The sequence below is a fragment of the Macrosteles quadrilineatus genome, unplaced genomic scaffold (genome assembly GCF_028750875.1).
Source record: "Macrosteles quadrilineatus isolate MER2022 unplaced genomic scaffold, UCM_ALF_1.0 Scaffold_1__1_contigs__length_201487025, whole genome shotgun sequence".
Classification (NCBI taxonomy): Eukaryota; Metazoa; Arthropoda; class Insecta; order Hemiptera; family Cicadellidae; genus Macrosteles; species Macrosteles quadrilineatus.
In genome coordinates this window covers 147,079,352-147,095,019 of record NW_026542594.1, presented here as the reverse complement: position 1 = coordinate 147,095,019, position 15,668 = coordinate 147,079,352, and the positions used below count along the sequence as shown (strand labels likewise).

Genomic DNA, 15,668 nt, shown 5'->3' with positions numbered 1-15,668 from the left:
ATATTGAATCAAAGGCTTTACTTAAATCCATAAATAATCCTACCACTTTCAATTTTTACTGTCCAAACTATCAATAATAGATTCAACAAACTTTGTGGCAGCTGTTATTACAGATCTACCACTGCGGAAACCATGTTGACATTCTTCAAAAAAGGCAATTCTTTTCAAAAAAATTTACTAGTTGATTATAGATTACTTTTTCATAAACTTTAGAAATAGCGGGAAGCAATGCTATTGGTCTGTAGTTTGAAACTAAGTACTTGTCCCCTTTTTTGAAAAGCGGTTTTAATTTTGCTACTTTAAGTTTATCAGGAAAAATACCAGAAATTAATGAAGAATTAATGACGTGAGTGATTGGTTTAAGTAATACGAATCTTGCTTTTTTTAGGAGTACCTACCACAGGAATACCATCATATCCTGTACTAAAAGAATTTTTTAGGTGGTTTAAAATGTAATCAATTTCTTTCTCATCAACGAAGCTAAATTTAAAATTGTTAGTACTAATTAACAACAGATCATTTTCTGAACTATTTTCTGTCTCAACTTGAGTTTGCTCCATACTACATATTGAAGTGTCCTCAATTAAATCTGCAAAATAATTATTAAATTGGTTACAAACCAAAGAAGGCTCAGTAGCCTACATACAATGTCATTTGATTTTAAAATTATGTTTTGTATATCCTTTGCTTTATTTCCTACTTCTGAGTTGATAATCTTCCAAGTGGTTTTATTTACATTATTTGAATTATTAATAACAGATTTATAGTAATTTTTCTTTGCAGTGTAACTTCTGATTCATTTTGTTTTATGGGATTTTTATAACAGCCAATTATAAGTAACTTTTTTTTTAAACAAAACTTTTTGAATTTCTACTAAACAAATTTCAAAAATTGTTTCTGAAATAAGATTTTGAATTTCGGGTATTAATATTTCTTTGCAGTTAAGGTACGGCTTTGTTAAAACAATGACCCCACCCCCCCTACTTTTTTTACGGCCAAAACAAGCACTAACATTGTAGGCTACCCATTAACATTGAGTCTCTCCAACGATGGACTCACCATTTTGTGCTCCGACAATACAACAATACTAGGGTTCAACTCATCTAGAGTGATCTCCAATGAATCAAGTGAAGACTGGATTCCTCTAATGTTTTGATGTAAAATACTAAAATTATTCACTTTACCTATTTTATTACATTTTCCTGACTTAAAGCTAAAAAAGGTTTTTCTGGCCCTTGAGCTTCATTTTCTTCGTACATTTCACTTGACACTGCACTATTCCCCGAATTGACTTTATTACCCCCCTTGCCACACACTTTTGGAGATCTGGGAGACTTTGGAGCAGGCTGCAGGTCACGGCTGCTGTTGGAAGTTGCAGGATCACCATGGTTGCCATCAGGTTGAGGAAAGGCTGGAACTTGTGGAAATAAAGATGAATTTTCTGAGTTGCTTTGCTGGGTAGGTGGAGTCCTAGTTGCTTCCAATTTTATGGCATCTACTATTTGTATCCGAAATTCAGGGAATGATAAACCATTTCTAAGATTATTTTTCGATGTTTCATTATGAGTTACAATTTTAACAAAGGCACCAGTACTGCGCTGAAACTTAGTTATTTCTGCCGCAAAGTGACGTGGAAGTATACGGTCCCTAACACAGCCGAGTGGAGAGCAAATGAAAGTGTGGAAATCTCTTTTTTTTAAACTATCAGTTAGATTTTGAAAAGCCAAATTATAAATTTCAGGATAGGGTTTATTGTAGTATCGGGGCTTAGTTACTAGACTGTAAATTACTGCTTCATTTTGTTGTTCTTGGCATGTTAAATATTTATTGCAATAATCAGAACTTGTCGGTTTTCCAAAAATGTCCTTAAAGCTGACTGCCACACTTTGACTCTTTTGTTTATTGCAGGTGAAATCGGCAGAAATGCAGTGTCCAAAAGCAACTTTATCATTAGTTTTGTAAATATTAATGACATCTTTCATGTTGGCATCAATTATAGAAATTTTATCAGTAATATTGTATTGATTTAGCTGGTCTTCTGCAAAAATGGAAAGAGGCGTTTTTTTATATCCGGAACAGGTGTATAATCAGTATTTGAAGTCGATGGCAGAGCGTTGAGGGTCCATTTTGTCACAGAACTAATAATCATGCGGGCTACCTTTTTTCTACCACTGTTACTCAGGTGGAGGCCATGTCTGGTGTAGTGAAAACGCTTTAGCTCACTCAGGTCTATTAAATATGTGTTTTCAATTCTTGACACCAGTTCCCTTATATAACAATTAGCATGGATTAAATCTGAGGTGGTTTTGTCATAAGATGGTTTATCATACCTGGTAGGAATTGTAGTGATGAATGTTGGTCGTAATTTGCTTAAATGTTTTAATTTTGATTCTAGTTTCGAGTAAATATTATTTAAGCTAAAATCAAGGCTGTCATTAGTTCCCCCGATGATTACGACTGGCGTTTGTTCCTCAATTGTGGTGGAGTCAACAACTTGCAACAAAGTTGCATTCGCTCTGACATAACCAAAGGCACAGATATTACCCCGACTAAAAGATTCAACCTTGCTAGCAATACCGCTACCTTGACTATCTGAACAGACAGTAATTTTGATTCTTTGCTTAGAAACATTTGTTGATTCATAGTTTATTTGTTTCTTTTTACTTGTAGGTCTTGAGTTAGTCCTTTTGTCGCAACTTGAGCGCTTGTAGTTATTTTCAGCATCCTCACAGTTGTTATTCATAACAAGGGAGTCCTGGTGCGTGGAATTTTCTTGAAAGATACTGAATCTGTTTTGTGTTGGAATAACTGGTTCAACATTACACTGATGACACTCTCTTCTTGAAGCTGATTTTGACATTCTCCAAGAAGAGTCAGGATGAGTAATCAAATTTACTTTCACTGGTATTTCATTGGATTGAGTAGATGTAGCCTTATTGTCAACAGAAGGGTAGAAAACAGTTTTGCCAATTTTTTTTATCATTACAGAATAAAAAGTTATTTATTTAAATATATATATAAAAAAAATAAAAATATATAAAAAATATAAATAATAAAAAAATAATAATAAATAATATAATAATATAATATAATAATAATAATAAAAATAAAATAAAATATAAATATAAAAAATATATAAATATATTAAAATATATAAAAATATTTAAATATATAAAAAGTTATTGTTATTTGCTTTTTTACATGAAAATACATAACATTGCACAATCGTGATATTTTAGGTCATTTACCAGTGACCTTTAATACGCATCCGTTAGTGCTGTTTTAGAAGAGAAACTTGTCGATAGTTAAACAAAATATTTATGTTCCCGTAGTTGAAAACGATTATGTAAACCTATAAAACATTAGATATAGCTCATAAAGATAACAGCATAAAAACACCATTAGGCTATTCTTTCTCTTTGTTCTTGAATTATTTCTTTGGTTTCCTTCTTTCATCCAAGCATTCAGCAAAGGTTACCATGGTTACTAATCACCCCATTAGCCTCATGTAGTGCGTGCCTGGAACAACTATTTTTGATACGAGACCCAGGGGTCTCGTATCGTAATAAAGTAAAAGTTTATTACTTCAGTGTGTTACAAGATCTATTTATCTTGTTCATTTCATGTTTACTAGTTGATACATCAAGAAAAATGCATTATATATGTACAAGTTTCATTTCTTAACGATAACTGTACGCCGAAATATCGCTGTCGTAGCTTTTGGAAATAAGCCAAATTATGGGTCCCGCACTACGGGCTAGGTACGATACGAGACCTCGGGATCTCGTAGCGCAGTGAACGTGTTAAACCGGCTTTAGACTCTGGAGTCTAAAAAATGGCTTGCTGAGTCAGGGCGTTAGTGAAGTCCAGAACTTAATAGACTCTGGAGTTTATTTGGCTGGTTAAGATATACCTAGGCCTAAGTACTCAGGAGTTTAAAATTTGACTTGCCGAGTCAAGGATCTATAAGTCCAGGACTTCTTAGATTCTCGTCTCTTGCTAAGTCAAGAGCTTAGCAAAATTCGTTAACCTAAGTCCAGGACTTAAAACAGTAAGGCCTACGATTTTAGATCCTGGCCAAGGGCAGGATTTAAAATTAGATCCTAGACTTAACAGAGTATAAACGCCTCAGTTGTTGTTTTGAAGTCGGTTTGTGCGCATAGTTATCATGGAATAATTGGGATTATGGTATTTTAAAAGCATCACGCCGTAGACCAAGACAAGACATCTTGGTCGTACACTTACCCATTTCTCTTGTTATCTGATGAAGATTTTCAGGATGATATATTTAATCTTTCAAAAGATATTACGTTTACTGTCTCCAGGAATAAGGGTTTATAATAAAAGAGCTCCACATAGCATTCCAAAAAGTTTTTGTTTTTTTTTGCTGACGTGACTTTTCACAGGGGAACTCTTCTCTGTGTGTCAAGAGTCTACTGCTTTAGAGTTATCCTTAAGGTACCAAAGGTAATATGTATGAGATTAAGGTCATAATTAAAATTTCCTGAAGGGGAATAGGACGAAGCAGGCATGTTTTCTGGGGTCTGAAACTATGTCGATGGCGCTACGTACCTATTATGTAAAATGTGTATAGGTACCGAGTGTCCCATAATACTCCCCCTGGTTAATTTTTGAACGGCTGCATATATATTCAAACGAGCTTCAATACACGTTACTAGGGTAATGTAAAGTAGGCCTACCTTTTAGTGGTATTTTAAAATTCACCCCCCACCCCCAAATAGGGGTGCTAGAGGTAGGCCCTTAACTTAAATTTTTTTTAAAGGCAACCCGTATCAAGGAGCACATTATTTTAAAGAACTTTAAAAAAGGAATGCCGCAAATTCGACTTTGATACAAAATTTTTTTTAAAGTTATGGCAAGAAATGTGTTAGATATAATCAGTTCCCACTTTTTTTCATGGCTTTAAATTTTCAAATAACCTCCAGTACACGACCTCCAGGACCTCCAGGGTAATGTCATGCACCTTTTACCATGATTTTGAATATATTTGAATTTGAAATACCGGTAGCAAATAGGAGCTGGCATTAAAAAATCAAAACCCCACCGACCACCCGTATTTGTGGTTGCTTTATGAAATTCAAAATCATGTTAAAACGTGTGTGACATCACCCTGATCACGTGAACTGAAGGTTATTTGAAAATGTACAGTAACGGAAAAAAAACTGATGGAATTTAAAGTTCCAGTTAAATTAACGTCAAACATTTCTTGCCATAACTTTTTTTTTAATTCGTTGTATAAAATTCAAATTTGTGGCATTAATTTTCTTTTTTAAAGCTCCTTAAAATTATGTACTACTTGATAAGGATTGTCGTTAAGGTTATGTACTTATGTACGTTAAGGGCGGTGGCGGGTTAAATTCAAAATACCACCAAAAAGTACTTTTGGTACCCTAAGTTAGTAACGTGTATCGAAGCTTGTTAGGATATATGCAGCGTTCAAAAATTATTCAGGGGGTAGTATTATGGGACACCCGGTATCTAAGATTCTTTGACAAATCAAACTTCATCTTGATATTTTAAGTCATTGACCTTTATTACGCATCTGGTAGTGCTTTTATGGAAGAGAGGACCGTCGATAATTATAAATTGATGTTACTTTAATTGAAAACAATCATCTTATAAAAACCTATAAAATATCAAATAACTCATTTAAATAAGTATAAAATCATGCATAAAAATAATAAAATGGGTATGAAGATAACAACATAAAACGTCATTATTCGTTCTCTTTATTTAAGTAATTATTAACGCAGTTTGTACAACACTATTTTTATATTTTTTTTAAATAAAAATGTATTTCAACTTACTTTATGCACAACTAAAATTACAAATTAGGCCTAATGAATAATTTTGAAATAAATTTTAGCCTATACTGCATGTCAATATAATGAACCATTTAAAAATGTTAAATATAAATGCTATTCAAAAACTACAAACAAGTAGTTTTTTTACTTTTAGCTCAGACGTTTGCAACACGACCTTATCATACACATTTTTTAAATACACCTAAACTAAACAAGAATGGTATTGTAGGAATTTTTTTTTTATTTATTTATTTTTTTTTTCCTAGGACGCTAGGCACGAGCCTGGGATTGTTTTTCACATTACTTCAGGCTAGACCTAGGGGTTGCGGCATTATCACTTAGATCAAATCCATTGGTGACTTGGCGGGGATCGAACCCGGGACCTCAGGGACTGAAGTCCCGCGCTCTAACCACTACGCCAGCTCGCTCCCCAGGATAGTAATTATTAGTATAATAACAGTTAACATTAAAATTTACTAATCTCTTGTTTACGAGGTGGGAAGTAGACGGCACGGCACGGCCGGCTATCACCCACTGCCAACATCACACCAACACCAAATACTCTACGATTCCCTCAATGTTTTTTGCTTTAAGTTCTGGACTTAAATGAGTCCAGAACTTGTCCTGGAGTTTCACAGATAGATCCGTGAATCAGCAAGACAATTTAGATCTCTAAAACTCTTTGATATACTAAATTATTTGTTTTTTTAAAGCTCTTTAAAAAGGTCTAGAGAGAAATTGGGAAATTTTGTGTTTTGAGGGTAAAAAATGAGAAAACCCCAATATAAAACACCACGTTAAACTCCGTTCCCGTTGGCCAATCATGCTGGTTTGCGAACTCGTTCGAAAGTTTATCCCGCCTTACACCTTTAAACCAAATTTCATCAAAATCGGACAAAAATTACTCAAGTTATCGTGTTCATGGACACATACAGGGTGACAAAAAAGTCTGAAAACGTCTTAATATCTTTGTTACTAAATCCGTTAGAAAATTCAAGCTTTTTACATCAACTTATAATACGTATGAAAACTACTTTTTGCAAGCATTACTCATAGTCAACATTAGCCGGGAAAGCTGAAGACCGATTAAATTTGTTTTGAAGATTGAATAATATTAGTCTATGAGCCAGTTGACTTTAAATTAAATTTCAGCTCTCAAGCTAATGTTGAATACAAGTATTTATGTGAGTCGGTGGCTCAGTCAGTAGCGTCGCGGACTTCGGGCCCAAGGCAGTGATGTCGTGGGTTCGGATCTTGGTCACTGCCACTAAAATTTATCAGTACAGTTCACCTTTGTACTGTACCGGCTCACTCCTTGCTTTGCTGTAAACGATCCACGCACGGGCGCTTAGTCTATGTGGACGGGCAAATGCAAGGTTAAAAGAGGCCGCCAAACCTCTTAAAAAAAAAGAAAAGAAAACTACCAATACTAAGGCCTGTGCAGGTATATTCTACAAGAACTTTGGACAGCCGCCATTTTGTAACGGATGAGCCTTTTGAGATGTGGTTTCTGGCAATGAACTCCACTTGACTAACCCTTTAAAATGATGTGCATATCAACCTATGCTTACATTAAAGATTATGTACCCAATCCTCATGGGTCGTCGTCCCCTGGTGAAAGTCAAAAATGGAAATGCTTGGAAAAAGTAGTTTTCACACATATAAGTTGATTTGAAAGGTTTGAATTTTATAACGGATTTAGTTAAAAAGATATTAAGCCGTTTCCAGACTTTTTTGTCACCCTGTATAAAACTATATATATATACCTATATAAGTTTGAACGATTGGTGTTTGGCCTCTGGGGACATTTTGAAAAAGTAAATCGGTCCCGGGCTTACCGTGCCACCTATGGTAATAGCTACTTCCATATAGGGAAATTCGCTAACAACTAAAATAACTTTCAGAAGTTGAAACTTATGAGCGTGAGTAAATGCTTTTGAATCATTCAACCTATGTTGTTGACAAACACATGAATGGACAAGCTTCTCCCTCAGCGCTGCTGTAAGCTCCTCTCCCATTTTTTGTCCCTGCTCATTAGGAGCACTGGCCAGTCCATATGTTAGAACAGACCCTTGAACCACTGGTCAATCTGTACGCATGTGGTGGGTTGACAGACCAAAAAGTTTAGGAACTGCTGGATTAGGGTTGGCCAATGGGTTAGAGAGGGGATCTGAAGAGCTAAATTGCTTTTATATTGCTAAGTGGCTGCATTAGGTCCATGGGACCTGGTAGGGTCTATCCATATCAAGTGATCCAACAGGGGTTGCTTGACCATTTTTAAAATAAATAATATTTTTATCCCAGATACCTTTATCAATTCTGGGTTCAAAAGTGATTTTAAAATTTTTTTATCTATTTTGTTACTCCTACGGCGGCCATTTCTGTTTTGCAGAACACGCAAATCTTTGCTCATGTAAGGGTTTGCGTTAACTTGCACAACTTGGTAACCATGAACACTAGATTGATGAAACAAAAAGCATTTTAATCTGGAAGAAACAGCCTAAATATTATGTTCAGTACATATTTATTGAAATGTGTATCAAAAACAGTTATAAACCCATCTCAACATTTCATAAGAAAACGGAAAAATTTCAACTTTTGAAGGCGTATTACCATTGGAACGAATAAAATCTCAGACTTGATTTTTTTTGTGTGTGTAGCAACTCAGTAGAACTGTTTGTATTTCAAATATCAACCATGAGACTTAATTCATTTAAAAGTTATCTTTTTTCAAAAACTGAAATTTTTTGAAAAATTCAAATTTTGAGTCTCAATATCTTTGTTGGGACAAAGTTTAAAAATCTGAAATTTTTACCAAAAACCCCTCTTATGGTGTTATACTGCTGTATGAATTTCATCTTTGAGATTTACTTTTAAGCTAAGTTACAGTATCATGAAAATCGCAAAAACCCCATAAGCTCGGCCAACGCGGCTAGTACTGTAGGTAGCTTAAAAATTAATTTATAGGTCTAGGTAATTATTTTTTTTAATGTAAACTTACCTAACTTACTTTAAAGTAATGTATAGCCTTTTCTTGCAAATTTCTTGTCTTAGGCTATGTGAAATTAAAAAAAACTTTTTATCAGATTATTTTCATTCAGGTTTACACCTTTTTTTCCAATAGGCCTAAATATTTTGAACTAATTTATTAATTTATTGAACCACTTTCATTTTAATAAAGAATATTAGAAATTTTACATAAAAAAGCTGTTTGAAAGACAAGTTCTTAAAGTATACAACTTTTTTTACTTGTTAGTGTTTTTTGTTCTACTTTGATCATGCTAATTAGGAAGTTTGGATGTTTCTTCATTCAGTTTGGGTTTGTCCTTCCAGTGGTTTGTTAAGTTCTTGTTGGTTGTCCAGTTAAAAGAGATTTAATTTTCTCAAAACTTCGTTATTGTTTATAGGCACCCAAGCTTGGTCTTTCTAATTTGTTTTAAAGGCGGTTGGTTGTTGGTCCTGCTGGATCTTTATTTTGATAACTGATGTCAATCACCTCTGCCACCCACCACTGTCATACACAAATGCAATAGAGTCTTTGGTATGAAGTGTAATTTTTACAGCTTTCAGTTGCTAGTGAGGTTACGAAGCACCTAACATTACTACTGTCCGGTACAGGAATAAAACAATGGAAGCTTCTTGTTCCAGTAATTTTTAAACAGTTCTCAAATCGGTCCAGGAGTTTGTTGTTGAGGTGTTGAGTGATTTCTTCATCTGTTATAAAAATGAATTATTTTGTTAAGAAAAACTGTGTTTTGTGACTCATTTACGACTTCCTGTAGGTACTGGAGACTGTATCAGTTCCCACAGAATATGAGTTATTTTTTTTCAAAATACCACAATAAACACTTATTGATTTGTGTTATACAGGTTACGGTACATTAAATCTAAATGGAAAATAAATTTTAAGACCTCAATATAAATAGAATTAACTAAGTTTTATTTAAGTTAAATGATGAATAAAACTTAAAATTTAGCAGGATTTTATTTATTTTTAGTACCGTAGCGGTACATATAGGCCTAATTTGTACTTTGGGTACAAAGTTTAAGTTAAAAATCTGTTTTGGATTTTTGAAATGAACATTAAGATAAGTTTACATTAAATAAAATAATTACCTACACCTATAAATTAATCTTTAAGCTACCTACAGTACTAGCCACGTTGGCCGAGCTTATGGGTTTTTTGTGATTTTCATGATACTGTAACTTAGCTTAAAAGTAAATCTCAAAGATGAAATTCATACAGCAGTATAACAACCATAAGAGGGGTTTTTGGTAAAAATTTCAGATTTTTAAACTTTGTCCCAACAAAGATATTGAGACTCAAAATTTGAATTTTTCAAAAAATTTCAGTTTTTGAAAAATGATAACTTTTAAAGGAATTAAGTCTCATGGTTGATATTTGAAATACAAACAGTTCTACTGAGTTGCTACACACACAAAAAAAATCAAGTCTGAGATTTTATTCGTTCCAATGGTAATACGCCTTCAAAAGTTGAAATTTTTCCGTTTTCTTATGAAATGTTGAGATGGGTTTATAACTGTTTTTGATACACATTTCAATAAATATGTACTGAACATAATATTTAGGCTGTTTCTTCCAGATTAAAATGCTTTTTGTTTCATCACTCTAGTGTTCATGGTTACCGAGTTGTGCAAGTTAACGCAAACCCTTACATGAGCAAAAATTTGCGTGTTCTGCAAAACAGAAATGGCCGCCGTAGAAGTAACAAAAGAGATAAAAAAAAATTAAAATCACTTTTGAACCCAGAATTGATAGAGGTATCTAGGATAAAATTATTATTTATTTTTAAAATGGTCAAGCAACCAATTATTTTATTTCTGGATCACTTGATATGGATTGACCCGGTAATAACTTCTACCCTTTATGATAAATTCGCTAAAATGTCTGTCATAAGTTGTAGGCCTAATCCATAGTTCTATATTTGTTTGTTGCAGCGATGCATGTGAATACTTTGCGTCTCAGTTGGCTCCACTAGAAGAACAAGAGCGAGATGAATGGCTTGACAAAGTTGTAGACTACATTCAGAGACAATCTCTCAACACCCCTTTTGTCGAGAAAGGACTTATTGAATCTGCAATTTTGGTATACTTAGTTCAGTATTAATGTCTGTGTTATTTAAAAAAATATTAAAAAATGATGAATAATATATGGCCCGTATGATTTGAGTTACGTTATTAGGAATAACTTTATTTACTGTAAAATGTTATAAATCACATAGACCTATCTCAATACAGGGAGCAATTGACTTGATAATAATAGTTAATAATATTTATATATTGTAATTGATAATAATATCTGTTTATATCATCATCAAGAAGTGCAAGTTAAATTCCTATTGTGTCCAGCTGTACTTGTTAGGCCGGTTAAAGATGCAGCTTATCCAAATGATAACTTATGCTCAGTGTGATCAGTCCTGTTTGCCCAAGGAGTACATTTAACAGTTTGTGTAAAATAATTTAAAATAAAACTAGAGAACTCATGCTGCTCCACAGCGTTGAAATAAATACAATCGTCAGCATTGAACTCGTGATCATCCTCACGTTGATCGTTTGTACACTCATCAGATGTATACTCACTAGTTGGTAGTCCAGCAGGCCCAAGATGTCTTAGTGATACTTGGGTCTCGGAACCATATTCCCTCCTAATTAAAGCATATTGAGGATTTGCTTTTAGGAGATCTACTCGTTCTACGAGGTAATCGTATTTACTTGTACGGACGTATTTCTTCATCAATACTGGACCAGGGCTAGTCAGCCATGAAGGTAGGGATTCTCCGTTTTTGGTTCTGCGATATGTTTGAAAAATCTCTCATGAAGTGTACAATTAGTCGCAGTACACAATAGGGATCTGACAGAGTGAAGTGCCTCGCACAGCCCATCTTCCCATGAGCTAACTGGCAGGTTATGTGTTTTTAGTGCAAGAAGAATGGTTCTCCATATAGTTCCATTAAATCTTTCAATCTGGGAATTTCCTCTTGGGTTGTATGGAGTCGTGCGACTAGTTGCCACTCTGTAGTTGTGTAGAAAATCTGTCAGCTCACGTGACATAAATGAAGCTCCTCAATCAAAGTGTACGAAGGCAGGAGCACCAAACATTGAAAATAGATCTAAAAAACATGCAATTTCTGTCGCAGAACTCATATCTTTACAAGGATATGCGAAAACAAATCGTGAGTACTCATCCACCATTGTTAAAAGGTATCGATTCCTGTTCTTTGATGGCAGAGGACCTTTGAAATCAATGTTTGGTCTTTTGAAAGGAGTAGTAGCCTTTATCAGTTTCCCTCGAAAACGATGGAATCTTGGATTTATTTCAGCGCACGTTTGGCACGCAGATGTCATTCTTTTGGCATCGTCGAGAGAGTAGTTTAAGTTTTTACTCTTAATCCAATGAAACAATCTGGTAATCCCTGGATGACACAGGGATTTGAGGAGTTCAAGAAGTCTTGCACTATGTGAGCGTACCGAACACACTCGTGACAATGCATCTGCCTTTTTATTATCTTTTCCAGGGCGATAAACAATGTCGTACTGGTAAGGTGCAAGTTCAAGGCGCCATCAAATTACTTTGTCATTTTTTATTCGGTTTGTATGCCTCCTATCAAACATAAACAAAAGAGCTTGCTGATCAGTATAGAGTTTTAATTCTCTTCCAATGAGGAATGGTTTCCATTTTCTTATGGCTTCAACAATTGCAGCGGCTTCTTTTTCAACTGCCGGATACAATTTCTCAGATTTATTTTAAGTCCTGGAGAAAAAAACTATCGGTCTATTATTTTGTCTTAAGGTTGCTGCCAAGATGTCTGCATGTCTCGTCTACATCTGAAGCGTCCGTTTCCACCAACAGCGGTTCTTGTCCATCTCTTGGAGTAATAAGTGCATTGGCTATGTCTAGCTTCAGATTTTCAAAGTCTCTAACCGCTTCATGTGACAATGGAATTAACCTAACTTGAGTCAGATTCCTTATCCTGTCTGAAAATCGGTGGATCCATTTAGAATAATGGGCGAAAAATCCCAAAACTCGCTTCAATGCAGTCTGATCCTTTGGTACTGGAAGTTCCATGAGTGATTGCAATCTATCTGGATCAGGGCGGATAGACTGATAGGAAACCAAATGCCCCATCAGTGTAATTGATGTTTGATTGAACTTGCTCTTTTCTTCATTAATTACTAGTCCATACTTGTTTAGAGCTTCTAAGAATTTCCCTAAATTTGTATCATGGTCCAATTGGTCCTTCCCACAGACAGTCAGGTCATCTAAATATACGTAAACACCCTTCAAATTCTCGTTTTCTATTATCTAGTCCTTAGTCTTTTGGAAACAGGCCACTCCATTAGTCACACCGAATGGAATTCTTCTAAATTGGAACAGGCGACCAGCGGCCTCAAAAGCTGTGTATGGCTTTTCATCTTCACATACAGGTATTTGATGATAAGCTTGTTTGAGGTAAATTTCACTGAATACTTTATTAGTTGCTACTGTTGACACGAGGTCGTCTATATTTAGTAGTGGATAGGCATCAAGTAGAGTGAACTTGTTTATAGTTTGTGAATAGTCCACTACCATACGTTTCTTTCCTTGGCATTTGTTACAACCAGTACCTGAGCTCTCCAGGGGTATAACTTGGCTCTATAATCCCTTTTGTCAACAGTCTATCTACTTCTTGTTGTATGAAGTACATGTCCTCTTGTCAATAACGTTGAGACTTGGTCGCAATCGGTTTGCAGTCACAAGTTAAATTAAAGAAAAGCTTTGGCGGATCATCCTTGGCACAGGAGCACACCGTAAGGAGAGGTTTTTTACCCCCAAACCAAACTTGTACATTTGAGTGTAGCTTCATAACATCATGTCCAATGAGTTCATCAGCGCATAGTTCTTCAAGGACCGTCAACTTTAAATCATTGTATTTATGTCCTAGCAAACTTAAACTGACTTTAACATACCCTTGAACGATTGACTTCAAATTGGACGCAGCTAGAGATACTTGTCCCTTTTCTTTATACATTCTCAATTTATTCAACTTGACAAAATTTAAGTTTAGAAAGAAGAAAGAAAGAAAAAGCGCTTTATTTTCAAAATACCCAGTGCACAATAATTCGTCCCACGCAGGGGACGTGCCTACGCGCTACAGCACTAACCTCTCGGTCGTCTGCCGGGTTGGCACGTCTAAAACTAAATCAAAACAGTTATTAAATTCCTTTAAAATAAAATTAGAAATCTTTCCTTAAACTAACAATTATGGCCAATATTTTAAGTTAAGAAATATAATACAATCCAACCAGTTTCTCTAGTTATTTCGGTTTTTTTTTTTTTTTAGAAGTTTGGAAGAGTACGATATTTAAATTTTTATGATAATTTTTTTCCTCAATTGTTAAATTCTTGTATTAAAATCCACCTGTATTGCCAGGCGTTTTTTAAATAATTTACTAACGCTCGCCAATCCCTGCCATTTAAAAAACTAATATAATCCCGTTCAGAAAGGACTCTATTGTGTAAAAACGTTAATCTAAGATTACTTAAAATTGGACATATAGCGATGAAATGAAATGTGGTTTCAATTTCACCCATATTACAAAGAGAACAGAACTTATTTCCCGTTGACCAAGGTTTACCATTCAAATAGAGCAGCTCTGCCCTAGCCTTAATTATCCAGGAAACGAAGCTGACATCGGCGTTATCAGTAAGGTAGCTTCTATCGCCAAGTTCAAGGCCAAGGTCGAGGCTGATCAGCTGACTGTGGTGAATGGACGTGCGTGCGCGCCCTATACACTCTCCTTTCCATACGTCACTCAGCTTTTCCACCACCGTCAGACATCTCGATTTTACCGCCTCTGATCCAAAATCTACATCAACCCCTACCTTCTCACCTAGCATCTTCCACTGTCTGCACCAATCTAAGTTTTGGTTTATAATTTGTTTGGCTAGAATCAAAGGAAGTCTATTATCGGAGAAATGTAGTACTTTTAATAGGTAATTTAAATTCGTAATCATATTATAAAAAAACAATTTTTTAAATCCACTTTCTAAATAAATCACATAGTTTGGCGTGTTATAAGGCAACCGGAAGAGTCTCTTTAAAAACAATTTTTAAACGGATTCTAGGAATTCAGATTCGAAGCAACCCCATACCTGAGCCCCATAACTAACAATTGATTTTATGACGGAATTAAAACACATAATTTTAGATGATAAAGGCACAGATTTATTATTGATTAAGTTATTCCACACCGAGTTAATTGCTAATTTTGCTTGCCTCGCTTTATCTTTAAAATGTGATTGCCAAGATAACGTCGCTGTGAATAACACTCCGAGGTATTTATAGCTGTTTACTACTTCTACACGTTTCCCATTGAACCACCATTTATCTGACGAGGCCAATTTACCCCCATTTCTGAAAACGATTATTTTTGATTTTTCAAGATTAACTCTCAAATTCCATGTTTCACAGTAAGTTTCTAAATTTCTTATCATAAGTTGTAAGCAGGTGGACATTTAAAATTTAAGTTTAATAAAGCTTGGTGTACTCCCTGTATCGATTAGACAATGTGCTTTGACACAATTTACATCCGCTCCAACTAAAGAATCATTTAATAGCGATGTATTGGCTGCAGTTGCAAGTAAGGCGGCGGATGTTCCAGAATTCTTTCGATTGGTTTTGAAATTCTGGGCTATAGTTACTTTACACACTTTTGCATAGTGACCCACCTTTCTACATTTTCCACACGTTGCTTCTCGTGCAGGACAACAATCTCTGGAATTTCGGTAGAATCCACAAAAATAACACTTTCCTGAAATTTTTTTTACAGCTGAAACCGTGT

At 34.9% G+C, this 15,668-nt stretch overlaps 1 protein-coding gene across 2 annotated transcripts in view; it reads left to right on the top strand.

Moving 5' to 3' along the window:
• LOC128986835 (DNA polymerase epsilon subunit 2) overlaps positions 1 to 15,668 on the top strand; it is a 35,268-nt gene that overhangs the window by 3,453 nt on the left and 16,147 nt on the right. The window contains exon 2 of one of the 2 annotated variants that reach the window (XM_054407394.1): positions 10,785 to 10,941. In XM_054407394.1, coding sequence (XP_054263369.1) covers positions 10,785 to 10,941 — 157 coding nt within the window. The remainder of the gene's footprint in view (positions 1 to 10,784; positions 10,942 to 15,668) is intronic. The other variant, XM_054407400.1, reaches the window with a different exon arrangement.